The sequence below is a fragment of the Agelaius tricolor genome, unplaced genomic scaffold (genome assembly GCF_023055355.1).
Source record: "Agelaius tricolor isolate 1412-34295 unplaced genomic scaffold, bAgeTri1.0.p SCAF_15, whole genome shotgun sequence".
Lineage (NCBI taxonomy): Eukaryota > Metazoa > Chordata > Aves > Passeriformes > Icteridae > Agelaius > Agelaius tricolor.
In genome coordinates, this window is record NW_027269275.1 from 21,823,271 (window position 1) to 21,838,838 (window position 15,568).

A 15,568-nucleotide genomic window follows, 5' to 3' on the forward strand; every position below is an offset into this window, starting at 1 on the left:
CATGTGGAGTCCATGTGTGGTGTCTATGTGGTCTTACATGGTTTCTCTTAAAAGTAAGAACAAAGCACCTTGCAGTGCTGCCAGTACTTTATCTGGCTATTTTTCAGCAGTGTTACAAGGACAACCATCTACTGCAGTGACCTTTCCACCTAGAAGGCTCTCTGCAGAGGAAGAGGGAGAAGAGAGGACCAAATGAGTGAGCAGAAAAGCTAATATTGATTGTCCTTACCTGGCTTTGAAAGTGTGGATTGTGGGCATAAACCAAAGAGAAATGCAAAGTTGTATTTGGAACGGCTCTGGCTTTATTTGTATCATCTATATTGAGTCAGATTGGGAAGCTCCAAAAGTTTTCTCTGTTGGCATTTCAATCTGCAATGGAGGGACAGAGAATGACACTGTAAATAGTCTGCTAAACCTGGCATATAGTCAAACAAATGTTCTTTAGTACTTTGTATGCTCACTGAAGAGAAGGGTGTGAACAGCTGTAGAAATACAGGAAGTGAGCCTTGGAGCTGTTCCTTTCCTTTAGGGGGAAGCATCATCTAAGCTGCAAAAGCTATGTTTTCTCAGATCAGGGACGGCCTTCTAAGACTGAGTCAGAGGATCCTAGGACCCTGTACAATTGTCCAAGGAGCACTGGAGCGTATCTTGCACCGAACACCACCTGAGTTCTATCACAACACCCTAAGCATCCTCAAGGTAAACAGGCTGTTATAGATCAAGAAGGGCTGTTCACAAATTGTTTGGAGGGAGTCCTTTCTCTCTAGTTCATCATTCTTCCTCTCCTCCTCCCCACTTGGAGGTGCAGTTTTGTCTGTGATTAGGATGACCCAACAGATCAAATTCCCGCGGGAGACATTGTAATGGGCGGAAATAATGACTGTGATAATGTTCAGGCAGCCTACCTCTGCAGCTGTAGCTGCCATCAGGGGATGGAGTTTGGCACTGACTTTCTGAGCTCAGCTCAGTAACACCTGCTGCACTCAAGGCCATGATCTCCCATACTGTTTGCATTTGTTGTCCCTTTATTTACAGTAGGCAAACCTGTTCATAGTCCCAGTCCAGAGTTTGGCTTCCAATCATTTCCCTGTTTTCTGGAATTTCTCCTGTTTTGAAATTTCTCCTTCTTGCTTTTCAGTCTAATGCTGACCTTTGTTATGCTGCCTTATCAGCTATCCCTGGCCTTCAGCCTGTCAGGCCTGCTGGAGCCATGTACCTTATGGTAAGTGAGGATTCCCAACACTCACGCTAGGTCTGGTTGCCAGAGCTAGTCAACGTTTCAGATTGGTACTTGCCACCAGGTCTCCATTAGCGTGCATTTTCAAATTGCCTTGTGCGGTAAATGCATCCCTTGGTCACCTTAGAAGGCCAGGATATGCTGTTCACTGCTCACAGAGCAGAGGCCAGTGCACTTAACCCACTTGCTTCCGCACAGAACTCCATGACTTTTCAAGACAAGGCTGTTTCACCTGGATATGAAGCCTGCTGGCAATTGGAAGCCCCTATCATAAAACAAGGCAGAATATCATACCTCCTGTAGAAGATGAAGCCTTCTTCATACTAGCATGCCTGTCTTCTGCCTGTGGTGTTGCCTTTTCTTCTGCCTTTTCCTATGCCTGTTTGCTTTAAAGTTCATAATGTGCTGAAATTTCCTTTTTCATCTCATCAAGTTCAATTGAGAAATTTATGACACTTTGACACATTTGAATTTTTTTTCCTTTTATTTTGTTCCATTTCATAATGTCTCCAGTTTTTCATTCACTCTTAAAATGTGGACTCAGAACTGGACAATACTGCAGTATATGTCTCACTTATTTCTATAGAAAAATCCTTATCACTTGACCCTGTTTCAAATTTTACTCAGAGCTACACAGGTCATTTTGCTTATGCTTTTTAGGTAGAGGCACAGCTCTAAGATTCTTTCACATTTATTGTATTTCTGCAGTGGCTGGCCGTCTATTTCTAATTAAATCACGTGTTTATTTTTATTTTCTACTAGCTCTTTCAGAACTTATGTATGCAAAGTATCTCTCAAATTACCTGTTTAAGAATATTTTCATGGGATTTTAAAAATCTTCTTTGGTTGTAAAGGTCAGTCTGGATGAGGCCCTGAACAAGCTGATCTAGTGGGTGGCAGCCGTGCCTGTAGTGGAAGCATTGAACTAAATGAGCTTTAAGGTCCCTTCCAATCCAAACCATTCTGGGATTCTATAAACAAATGGCCAGAATAGCACTGTCTTTATGTAAGAGACGGACAGCTGCCTTATTTCCAAATACAAAAAAGAAATATTTATTGAAGATTTTACCATTTTCATGTCATTTTACCAATTATATCATCCTACACGGATTTATTTTGTTCATAATATTCTAGATCTTGCTATATTTCTTTTTATTTTAAACCAAAGCATTAGGTTTTTTTCTTTCATGACAGGATTATTAATGCATATTGAGTTCTCTACCAAGCTTTGTCTCGATGTCTTATTTATTCCTTTTCACTTCTAATTGGTTACCATGTCTTTTCTATCAGGTTTTTTTTTTTTTTAATTGAAGCAGCATTAACTGAAATTCCATCTTTAGGTAGTTAATGAAGGCTTTTTCAGAAGCCCAGGTTTTGGTTTTTTTATATGTTTCTCTCTTGCATCCCAGGCAGCCCAAATCATAAGCAAAAATTGAGGGCAGATAGTTGCTCTTGACTGGGAAGTCACCGGGCCATATGTGTAAACAAGGACACTGTAGATAGTTTTGGTGCCCTTGATTGCCATGTTACATCCCTCTGCTGCAGGTTGAGATAGAGATGGAGCATTTTCCGGAGTTTGAGAATGATGTGGAGTTCACTGAGCGACTCATCTCGGAGCAGTCTGTGTTCTGCTTGCCAGCCACGGTGAGCCTAACACTGAGAGCCCCAAGGAGCTGCAAGGTTAAAGCAGGGTGGGAGAAACTGTAGGGGTTTGCATCCCTGAGCTCTGAGGACAAGCTGGGAGTTGTGTATGCAAGTGTCCATAGTAATGTAATAGTGTGTAGGAGCTTGCTGTCAGCTACCCGTGCTATGTGTGGCAGTCTCTGGCTCTCTAACAGCCCTCAGTCAGGCTGCCAGGATCTTCCCAACTCCAGACTTGCCCAGTATTTCTCAACCTGGCAGAGCTGTATCCCTGAAATCCATATACCCCACACTTCCTTGCTGAAGGTGCTCCCTCAGAGGAGTGCTCCCACCTGTGTTCCTTTCCTCAGTCTGTTTCCAGTCCTTCACCCCTCCAGACACAGGGAAGGCTGAGAACATCTGTGCCTTGCATTCACTTCCAGCATTGAATATGGACAGGGCCTTAAATATTCTCCAGCCCTCTCCTTTGCTAACTCCTTTCAGCCCATTCCCTGCACAGTCTGGTCTGCACAGTTCACACAAAGTCCTCTGGCCTGTCCCCCTCACAGCATCATGTCTACACAGATGGAGATGGGAGATTTGATTGGAACAGGAAAAACGGTCTAAGGCACCAAGAACCAAGCCCTCCTCTTCTACACTGACTGTATTCATGTGCTGATGCAGCTCATAGTGCCAAGGCAGGGCTCTAAAACTGGCACTATCCCAGGTAATCTGCCAGCTTCATCTTTTCTCATTTCAGTGCTTTGAGTACCCAAACTTCTTCCGCGTAGTGACCACCGTGCCTGAGGAGATGATCTTGGAGGCCTGCAGTCGCATTCAGGAGTTCTGTGAGATGCACTACCAGGGTGCTGAGGGGGCCCAGGATCTGGAGTGTGACAAGTAGCTACAGCTGGCCCCCTGCCTCTGTCAGGCTAGACCTTGTACGAGGCAGCAGCTGGGCAGGCAAGGCTGCTTCCAGCCAGCCCCACCTCTCCCTGCCTGTAAGCAGCCACTGTCCTGTTGCTTCACTTTTTGTGCTCCACAGACGACCCAGCATTATGGAAAGAGAAAGACACTTCTCTCTCCTCCTCCACTAGAGCTTGCACATCCTCTTGCTTCCAGTCCCCCATGTCTCTGTAGACTCAGCATCTGTGCCCTGTGTTGGTCTGTGCTACCTGTGAACCAGCTGCAAGCAGGGACAAAAGGTTGTCCCTGGGTCGGGCCCTGTGGCAAGGGCCCAGTTGGCCTGTGGCTCCTGTGTTGGCCACACTTCCCCTTGGGGACAGGAGAAGACTGCTGTCCTGGAGGATAAGAGAAAAGTACCCACCTCTCACTTCCCTGTGTTACCTTAGGAGGCCAGAGCTCTTTATACTGAGCCCTTTGTGTGATAAAGGGAGTAAGTTATTGTAACTTTTTTATTAATAAAAATTCTGACATGGCAGTCCTGCACTGTCCTACTGTTGCGCTAGGTTAGGCTTGGTCACTGTTTGGGTCACCTTTGCTCACCTCATGGTATTGCAGTGCACCAGGCATGTGCCTGCATGCCCAGAGCCATCCTGTGTGCCAGCGGGGATATGGTGGGAGTGATTCAGACCCCCAAAAAAACCCACCAACCCTTAGAGCAGGATGGGCCCTGAAAGCTTGACACCAATTGGAGCCAGCCCCTCCTGCCCTGATGATGTTGGCAGCTTGCTGTGGCAGCCTGTCCACTCCCCACAGAACAGTCATGTCTGCACCTTCTCCTTGGCCCTCACAGCCTCCCCCAGTGTGGACCCCAGCAGAGCAGTGAGTGCTGTGCTTGCTGCTGCCAGCCATGCCTAAATACTCAAGGCTTGGCATGCCTTTCCTGCTGTAGTGGTGAATCATGGGGTGGCACCCCACGGCTCATACTATATGTGGTGTTTGTGACATGCCAGTGGTACCAGGGTTACTGATTGCTGAATACGTCAGCTCCATAAAGTAATAAGGAACTGGTGGCCTGTTGTCTGTTTATTCAGTGGAAATGGGAGGAGATGATAATGCCCATTGCAACACGTGTTCTGGTCAGATGTTCAGGTGAGATGTTCCATTTCTGGAACTATCAGAGAGGCAACTTGTGGAGTGCCTTACATTGCCACCTGCAGCTCTGTTCACGTGTCCTCCCACAGGGTTGGGATGCACAGGTCAACCCTGCTTCCCCAGTGACAGGAACCAGCTCTAGATTACACCTGTCCAGTCCTGCCAGGTTCCATAATGGTCTCTTTATCTCCCCTTACCTTGCCTAGTACAAAGTCTGGGTACCACTACTCCATTAGAGGGGAGGGCTAAATGAGAAAGATAGCAGTGTATGGAAAAGTCTTTGACATATCAGCTGGGTGTCCATGCTACATCTTTTCCTTTCACAGAAAGCAATCCCAGAACAAAAAGAGAGGGAAGCTGGGGCTATGAGTGAATGGTACACAGCTTCAGAGATTTCATGCCATTAGACCTTCAAATAGAGCTGAATAACCAGAACTGCTTAAGAAAAGACATTGACAAGTAACAAGCAGGGTGGTGTATGAAGGGTCTGTTGGACCAGGAGACCTTTACAGCATGATGTTGCTGCATTGTTATGCCATCTTGAACCTACTACAGCTTTCATGTACCATCTGCTTCCTTCAACTCTTCTCCATGTACCTTAGTACCTTAGGTTCTGTGGCTTTAATTCCCATTACTAATAAACAGATCCTGGTTTTAGAGAAAGCTGATCCTTTGAGATCACTCTTCCTTCAGGAACCCCTTTTCTTTCAGAAAAAAAAAGAGATGTCTGTTAATATGCAAATATTCTGCAATAATTAACACAATCCTGTTTCTTTTTGACCCAGCCACATTTGACTGAGAAGGCTGAGAGAGCCAGAGACATAGGCATATATATATATATATATATATATATATATATATATATAAAATATAAATCTCAGGATATCTTCAGGATATCTTGATTTCTCAAAGCCACATCCTTCATTGTCATCTTTTGTAAACATATCCTTTTGACCACACCTAGGTTTTCCCTGAGGCAATAGCAAACTAGCATTAAACCACAAATGTGCTAGTATCATTTTTCAGGTATTATACTCACAGATGCTTTGCGTCACAGTGTGGGCATAGGTTAGAGCACCCTGCCAGCCATACAAACTAGCCTAAGTTGGAGTTTGGAGGTACTCTGTGCCAAAGGAAACCCCTGCAGCATTGAGACCAAGGAAGAAGTCAAGACAGATCTGAAGCTGCTCTTTGGAGGTGCTCAGACAAGATCTGCAGAGCTTTAGCAGAGCTGCCCAGTGGCCTTATAACTGATTGTGGGAAAAAAAGGGAAGATTGGCAAGGAGGATTGTAAATACACTCAAGTGTCTTGCAGGTGAAGTGTAGAAAACCACATATATTATACTAATTGTTGTTTAGTCTTGTGTGTTTGGTAAGTGGTACATCTGTCTTTATATAACATAGGCCTGTGCTAGACTTAGAACCATCCTATTGAACATGCTTGACATTCCTGCTTTGCTGTGGTAAAGATCAAATCTCAATGGTAAACTGTGCCTGCAATAATCCCTGATATACATGTGAAAACAGCAGGTTTGGTGATCCTTGAGCATGGACTAGACTCCACAGTGCTGGCATCCCTGTTTGTATGTCTCTGCCTGGGTCCTGCTTTGAGGATTCCCTGGTTGGTGAGGTAATGGAAATAAATTTACTGTGCATTTCATCTGTGTTTTTGTGGTTGTTACTGCATGCTGCCTGTGCCAGCTCACACACCCATCCACAGCCATCCTCCCTGTCTTAGCTGGGGAGCAGCAGTGCTATACCCTGGCACAGGCTTGCATTGTGTGTCTGCCCTTTTCTGTGCTGTCTGGGCTGGCCATGTTTAGGATTAGGGTGATTTACTTCAGATATGGGGACCTAGGCAAGGAGGCAGCCTCATGCCTAGGGCTCTCTTTGGGAAATTAAGGAACTTCTCAGCTTTAAGTGTACTAGTCCTCAATTTCCAAAGGGGCTGGCAGTAGGTTCAATCCTGACAGGGAAACCGGCACTGCAGGCAAGCTGGGATAAATTGCACCTGCCAGCAATGAGATCATCAGTTCCCCCAGGTTTTAGGAATCTCAGTGTAGCCTGGCTCCTGGCACTGGCCTCACCCACTCCCTCTTCCAGTAGCCCTTACTGCCTTCAGCTGGTCTGTAGACCAAAGGGGAGGTCCCTCAGGGTCCTCCTTGGGGACATGGCCTTTGGCTGCAAGAGCCTGTCTACACTAGCCTGTCCTCTACCATCATGTAGCCATGCTGTACGCCAGCAGTGGAAAGATGTGGTTTTCACTGATTTGGACCAAGGATGGTTCCAAGGAAGCAGTCTGGGGGATGATCGTGGAGGCCCTGGTGAATCAGAGCCCAGCCTTTCCGGGAGCTCAGGTAAGGCCTGAGCAGTGCATGGCAGTGGAAGCCCAAGGGGAGGTGTCTGTGAAAAACTTTGTATGTGAGGCCTAGCACATAACCTTGTTCTCGTGGGGCATGCTGCTTTGTCAGGGGCCAAAGGAGCTGACCTGCTCTGATGGCATTACCCACCAGAGGCACAGGTTTCCACAAGCATGAGAAGTGGCCAGGAAGAGACCGTGGATGTGAGAGGAGGTGGTAGCAGTGGGCTGGGAGACAGTACTTACTCGAGGTGAATGGGAGGGATTTTGTAAACCAGACTGTGAGAGTGTAGAGGAGCTCCGCAGGAGAAGGAAGGCTTAGCATGGTCAAAGTCATACCATTGACAGGACAGCCACACAAGACACATCCTCAGCAGGGTTCCAGTAGCTAGAAGGCACCTACCAAGCCAGCTAAACTTAAAAACCAGTCACAACAAGATTGAGTCTGTGTGTTCTACACTAGCCTTCAGCCTCGGTCCCTAGCACTGGGGAGAGCCTCCTGAAGGGCAGAAGCACTGGAATCTTCCTCATGGTTTGGCTGTCTGGAATGGGCTCTTACAGTGCTGGGAGCCCAGATCAATACCAGCCCTTTGCTTTGTCATATGTTGTCTTTGTTTTCCTTATTTGTCTTGGGTCAGTGTTCCCTGAAGCTTTGCCAAAGCAAAGAGGTGTTGTCAATGAGTCTGAATGAGTTATTTCCTGGATACCTGACAGAAATAGTTGGTGCTAGCACAGGGTCTTCTGCACTGCATGGGCTATGCATGCTTCAGGTCTGTTTGTTGCTGTTGTTTCTCTCCACTCTAAACTAGCTGTTCTGCTCCCCCTTCAGTTCCTGTGCTGATTTCCAGTTTTAGACTGCCTATGTACATAAAGAAGGCAGAAGCTGACCAGTGAAATTATTTCAAAAGTTGAATAGATTCATTTTTTTCTTACTATTTTTCCCATTTCTGTAATGTGTTGGCTAAGTATTATGTGACCTCTTTCTTTCTCTCGTGTTTTCCTGTTCCCCCACCACTTGATATTAGAGTGCTGCATTACAATGAAGGCAAGAAATGATACTGCAACTGTGCAAGGGCAAGAGAGGGAGAAGGTCAGCCACTATCCTTGCTCTTGCCTGACACAACTTTGGGTTCTTGTGTGCCAATTCAGACAAGTCTATTTATCTCAAACTGCCTCTAAATAAAAATATAACTTTAAAACTTACTTCAAACACAAGAAAAAAGCCACAGGCGCATCAGCCTGTCCTTGCTGCCATATAGGACACCATATCAATAATTTGTCTCATTTTTCATCGTTCTGGAAGGCATATGGGGCAACATCTGCTCTAGCTCAGAAAGAACTTGCTCTGACTGGAATTTAACATAGGCATTGCACCTCTGCTCCTATGCATTCTCGAGCTTCTCTCACTGCTGCATTCTTTCCATCCTCTATGAATGATGACTTCTAAAGCAACCAGGGTGACTGTATACAGCATCCCTACCAAAAAAGACTCTTTTCTGAAAGCAGAATTCTGTTCTGTTGCCTTCATCCCATTGAAAGTAATGAGCAATTGACATAGAGACTTTTTTTTTTTTTTTTGGTAGGTTACTGTCAAGTTTGTTTACTGCAATGAGCAGGGTTTTTCCTGTGCATTTCAAAACACAATATAGCAGTACTCAAATCCACTGATCAGCACAGGAGACCATGCATGGCCCTTGCGTGAACAGCGACATTGCAGCTTTGTGTCATACTCAGTGACATTGCAGAACCATAAATTTTCATTTTCCTCTACAGCTTCAGAAGTGTAAACTAGAAAACAACTGAAATCCCTCTGCTTTGAAAGGGAAACATTCACCAATGCATAATCACAGCATTGACTCTTACAGCAGGTCGCCAGCATCATACCTTTGAGATGCTGAAAATGTGAACTATCCCATCACACACCTGAAAGTGATAGAGATTTTGGCAGCATGATTACCATGAGCTGCTTTACATATCAGCCTGGTATGAGTTGTGTTCTTCGGGGCATATAACAGCAGATATTAAAGACTGTTATAGGTTGAAGCCTGCAAATAGGGAGAAATTACTCCTGTGTCTTGATTTAAAAAATTGTGATTATACCAAATACAGTTTTTATTGTAGGTCCACGGCAGAGGAAAGTAGTTCCCACAACATGCAGCTAAATCTACCCATATTACCAGGAAATCCTGTTGCTGTCAAAAGTATCTTAAGTTCAAAACAAGACTGGAAAAGTGAATAGAAAAACGTCTAGGTGATATAAAATGCAAAGACAAGCTTGATCTGAACTAATTTTAGACAGCTTCTGTCTACTGACAGACAACACTCTCCACTCTTGTCACAGCCAAGAGAAAGAAACAGGATTTTCCAGGGCATCACTCACTAGCTTATTTTTAACATCTGCATTCAGAGAGGTGAATCATGTACTCCAGATCCCTGGCTTCAGGGAGGAAATGTTTTTCTTGTTCTCTTCCCTAGGCATCTCCTCTAGATGATGGCAGAAGACAGGGCACGGGGTTAGTCAAGCCTTAGAGCTGAATCAGGTTTCACTGCCATAGGTATGCCTGGCTCTCTTATCAGCTGTCAAAAACGTGCTCTCAGGTAGGGAGGCATCTCCAGTGTAAGCACTGTGGAGTTAAACTCTAGTCTACACCACTTGCATTACTCCTCAGCCTACTTTTGTTGCTTCTGCACTGGGTCAGGTGTGATCTGTTTATGCATGCTTGGGAGCACAGTACATGTTGCTTACTTCAGGGTGTAAGAAATACAGAGTGTGATTGCATGGGCAGTTCACAGAGATCGCTAGTCTCTGAGTCCACAGAGTGAGGGTAGAAAATAGAAATGTGTAATTCCCTGGACGTACTGTAACAGGCCTTTGTTTTTCCTGTGCTGAGGAGCCCAGAGCTGGATGCAGTATTCCAGGTGGGATCTTGCCAGAACAGAGCAGAGGGGAAGAATCTCCTCCTTCATCCTGCAGCCCATGCTGTTGGTGACACACAGCCCAGAACATGACTGGTTTCTGGGCTGTTAGCACACATTGCTGGCTCATGTGAAACTTCTTGTCTGCCAACACCCCCAAAGACCTTCTTCTTAGAGCTGATATCAATCCATTTTCCACATGGCTTGTATTTGTGCTTGGGATTACTCCAACCCCATACGCTTCTGCTTTGCATCATAAAGCTTTTGAGTTAGACATATGGGGAGCGTGTTGTTTGTTTCCAGGAGCCAGAGGTTTCGTCCTTCAAGTGTCACAATGTGCAGGTCTCAGGAAATACAGTGTGCCAGACTAGTTTGTCCTCCCAAATCTCAAATCCAAGGAAGAGCATATTCTCCTCCTCTGTGCAACTGCTCATACTACAGAGGATGCCCTGTGGAAATCCTAGACAAATAACTGGGACATGGCATATATACAAGTAGAAAAATCTGTTCAACCCTTTGACAAGATGACTGCACGGTAGTATTCAGTGCTGTCATAAAGCCTACATATTGATGCCAAGGGATCAGCATTTCTTGGGCAAACTACATACAGCTGGAAAAGAAGTTTTGATCCATCTTTGTTTTCTGCAACTGTTAGACAGGGAGAAATATTCCTTCAGGAAGAGCCACTCAAGTGGTGTGGTCTTTACAAAGATTTTCTAACACCTAATGACGTACAGGTAAATCCTGTGTGTCAGTGCAGAGCATGGGAACACATAACAGAAGTCCAGACTGCACCAAACATTGCATGGTCCTCCACAGGGCCCTACCTGGACCACTGCCAGCTCCTCACCTTGTTTCCCAGCCCAGGGTTACCAGGGCTTGACCATCTGTGTTTGCAATGCAACAAATGAAAGGGAACATGACCTGCCCCATTCAGATTGTTCCTCCTGCTGGAAGCACCAGCCTTGCCCAGATTTTTTCTTTTGCTGTCTCCTATACACTACTTGCCCTGAGAGCAGCAGTGAAGTCATTGGGAACACAAAGAGGACACCATTAAGAGGTCTAGATGTCTCCAGACTGTGTGACAGAATCTATGAGATCTGGAATAGGAATGACCCAAAACAACTGTCCCTGTGTGTAAGTATTTCTCTTGAGCCCAGTGCTGCCCTGCTTCACTACCTTACCTGGCACAGTCCCATTGCAACTCCAGCGCCCTTGTGAATCATTAACAGGCCAAGTCCAGCTGCTCCTTTCACAGCTTCTCCTTTCACACAGTTTTCTTTCCCAGCCCACAAATGTTTAATTCAAGCAAGGTACAGATAGAGAAGAGTAAAAAAGATTTCATGTGAATCTGCATCTGCTGACATGACAAGCAGCCAGAGCAATAGTAGGAAAGTATGCCCTATCTCTGCACTCATGGTGGGCAAGCTGGTCCTCTTTGCAACTTGTTTGTCCTTTGCTCTGACATGCTACAGACATCCCTGTTCATGCTCTTACAGGCAGCAGTCTTTTTTGGGGCTTGTAATAGGGGTTTAAAGTATCTCTCAGTCTCCTTCATGAACTTTCTGGCCCTGTTCCTTTACTAGCAGCACCTGGTCATTCACATCCCTGCAAGAAACTGCCATTTCCGTACCTTTTGCTTAGTGCAGGGTGGAGTTTTCTAGTTTAAGGCTGGTCAAAGTAGGCGGGCAGTGTAGAGCAGTCAGTCTTAGAGCTGGGATGTACACAAAGAGGACGGGAAGGGGCAGGCACAGGTGTAGGTAGGAGCTAAGTACACGTGTATATGAGACCCCAGCATGAAGACAGAGCGCCTGTGCGTGAATGCACTGTTGTTTGTGTGACTGCCTGGAGGTGTGTGTACCACAGCAGCGAACGTGTGTGAGGGCAACTTTGCTTGAATCAGGTCTGGTGGTGCTTCACAAGGACTTGTTAAGGTGAGATTTTCAACCATTTCTTGGTATCTAGTGTAGATGCTCTTGATGCCAGCAAATTGTGACAATTTTCTGCAGACAGAAGCTGTGGGTCTGGCTTAGAGGGTAATTTCTCAGTGCCCTTGCTCAGCTTCTCCCACTAGTGACAGTCATGCCAGCTGCTCCCTCCTGAATGGGCAGACGACTTCTAATTCTGCAGAAACTGACCAGGCCAAATTGAAGCAGCATTTGAAAAAACTGTGAGCAACCATCAGTGCCATCAAAGACCAGTGACAGGAGCTTCTCTGGTGCCAGATCCTCTTTGCTATACTGGGGCCGCTACAGCAGTGGGGAACCTGTACATGTCTGGAGAAGTCCCTAACACTGGCAGAACACTCAGCATTGGTTTGCACAGCACAAGGTGGTTTTGGGCTGTAACTGTCTCACACCTGCCAGAGACATGCACATATTCAATAAATTCCCTGTAATCTGGGGATATGGTGCCTAATGCTGAGTGCTTTTCATGGGTACATTTCCCTTGGGCTGCTTTCTTTAACACTTCTCTTTGCCAGGATCAAGCTTTTCCAAGGTCCCTATGTGTTTCTGGAAAAGTCTAAAGTCTAAGTCTCTGCTTTTTTTTTTTTTTTTTTTTTTTTTTGGAACAAGCCACTAACATGTTGACACTGGATTGTTGTACTTTTTGATAGTTTCTACATTGCATCCTTTGTGCCCTGAGATTCTTCCATTTCTTTCTGCTTTCAGCCAAATCTTGGCTCTTCTCTGTTAGCACACACACTGCTAACAGTGTGCTTTTCTTGTTCTGCAGCTGAGATTGTCTCAATTATTCTGGGCTGATCTTTACTTGCCAGCTCTGTGAGAACTTCATATTTTCACTTTTGCAATATGAAATTAATTCTATCACTGGTGACTGTGGATGTTTGCTGTAGAGAAAATGTAGTTAAGCTTTAGACCTTAGTTTAGAAACATCCCAGCTCCCATGATTGAGAAATACAGTGGTGAAAAATAAGGTTGTATAATTAGTATTTATCTTATATTAGGGAATGTATGATATGTAGTATAGTATGATGCTGCTCTTTCCTTCTTCTTCATCAGGCACACAATTCATTTCAGTCCTTCTACTCTCTGTGGAACAGACTTGTGATGGCAACAATTATCGCTGCTTCTTATATGAGTGAAGAAGCTGTTGAAACTGTGGTCTCACATGAGGTCATCTGCTGCTTTCTATCAAAAGCAGTCACTTTGTGAAATATCTAAAACATCCAGCTATCCCACCCTGGGATAAAAGTATACACTTGTTTCCTGAAAAAAAACCTGATTTCATTCTCATACTCGGGAAATTCACATATAGGTTTCCAAAGAAACAACTATTTCTGTGGTTTTAAATCTGCCTGGGTATCTACCTTCATGCCATCGTTCATGTCTGCTCAACAGAATTTTTCTCAATTAATAGCTTCTGGCTATATTCCAGGAACTCTGTCAGGAGTTAGAATAACAATATTAATGGTGCCAGATGGAAGTGATATCATCAAAGTTCATTTGGAAGCCAGGACTTTTGGTAAACACTGCTTGTATTCATTTGGAAGGAAGAAACTGATATATCACTTATTTTCACAACAGTCTTTGTTTGCAGCTCTTCCTAGGGTTGGTCCAAATAGCAACCTGATTCAGCTCCTTGTCAGACCTGAACACTACAGGCCATTTGTGTAACCAAAAAGAATCAGAGGGCTTCTTGTCCAGGAGACAGGAATGATGTGGTCCCTCTCTAAATGCACAGCCCCATCCTTGCCAGACATTACTAAAGTAAAATTCATATTGTGGTAGCACCTGTTGGCAACAACCAGAATTACTCATCAGGCTGGGTATTTTCCTTACTCCGAGAAATTATAATTGCTGCCTTATAAACCCTAAGCTCAACACAAATGCACAGCAGGTTACTAAGATAAAAAAGCCAATTTATGCATGTATTTTGGAGGCACAGATTAGTACTGCTCATCATTGGTTAGCAGCAGTGACTGTATGTGAAAATCTAAAACATCAGTACTAGAGGAACTGAAATCATGAGAGGAGGCACCCCTGTGCAAATTAGTCTGAAAGCTTTGCTGCAGAGGAAAATTGAGGCAGGGCATAAGGAGGAGGTTAGGGAAACTTTGGGAACATTCAAAATTACTGTGGACCCAGATGGCATGGCAAGCATGTAGTAGGGAGGCAATGTCTGCATTGCAGCTGAGTTATTTTATACCTCTGCTGCTTGAGTAGGGGGGCTGCTGCTCGGCATGGGAATAGCTGCTTGGGTCTCATGTAATATGGACCGCACAAAAGGAGTGTATGAAGCTGTAAGGGCCTGGGCTCGGATGCTGCTCTGTATGGGATTAACATCTTGCCCTAAAAGCCCTGCTCTCTCTGTCCTGTCTTGCTGTGCATCACCCGGAAGGACTGACCATGACTAGGAAACAGAAAAGTTTTTTCAGTTTTAGTTCACCTTAGAAAATACAAAGCAGCTGCACTAGCAAGAGAGGTCTGTCTCCCCTGTGGCACAGCTAAACTGACAAACCTGGCAGATGGTGATGGGAAGAACTCCATCCTGCCTGGGCTTCAGTGCTGCACAAGGAGCCTGTCCCCAGGTGCAGCCCACGCTGCAGGATACCCAACCTGTATTTGAGGCACAGTCAGGCACGGCTGGGTAACAGAAAGAGAGCACACAAGCCAGGAGTAATAGGCAAAGTGTCCTTTAATGTATTTTAAAAAAAAATAATTAATTCTTTCTGCCTCAGATCTCATCTTCAGTGGTGTATTTCCTCCAGATTACTGTGCCAGCTGGTATTCAGGCTATGAATTGTTTCTGTGGTATTTTCATGCCATGTCCCCAGTGGCATGGAAGTTTTTAGACACTTTCCAATAATTCAGTTCATCTTCCACAGGCAGAAGAGAGGTTTAGTGTATGAAACAAGGACCCAGCTTTGGGCAGACCTTTGAGTTCAACTAGCACATTCTTTTGTATGTCTTCTCATAAAAGACCAATAGGATGAGTGGGCTTGGAAGGAGGGATAGCAAGTGACAGTCTTTAAAAAGGAGTTAGGCTAAGAAGGGGGTTATTGGGGCGGGTAAGCAGTTAAACCTGCCTACACAAAGATGGGTCTTTCTAGCAAAATTGCCTACAAAGCTCTGTCTGGTGGAGATACTGTTCTTGGATTTATTACAGTGCCAAGCTTCTTCCTTTGGTAACAATAAATGTGTGGTGACAATAAATGTTTCCTGAAATTTCAAAAGGAGTATAATCAAAACAAAAGGAAACCTACGTTGTATGTTTACAGCATTTTGGCATAAAAATAATTGTAAATATTAGTCAGAGTAAGGTGTTTAAAAGTAAAATGTGGAACTGTTGAATTCTGAACACCTCAGCAAAAAGGGAAGGTTTGCATTTTTCCTTCATAAAAATTGCCAGGATCA

The 15,568-nt window shown here is 44.8% G+C and overlaps 1 protein-coding gene across 10 annotated transcripts in view; it reads left to right on the top strand.

Annotated features, from left to right (window-relative positions):
• The window catches only part of TAT (tyrosine aminotransferase), a 36,251-nt gene that overhangs the window by 18,420 nt on the left and 2,263 nt on the right, over nucleotides 1-15,568 (top strand). For 4 of the 10 annotated variants that reach the window (XM_071440940.1, XM_071440942.1, XM_071440941.1 and 1 more), the window contains 2 exons: nucleotides 571-699; nucleotides 1,173-1,222. In XM_071440940.1, the coding sequence (XP_071297041.1) occupies nucleotides 571-699; nucleotides 1,173-1,222 (179 nt within the window). The other 6 variants (XM_071440944.1, XM_071440946.1, XM_071440947.1 and 3 more) reach the window with 6 other exon arrangements.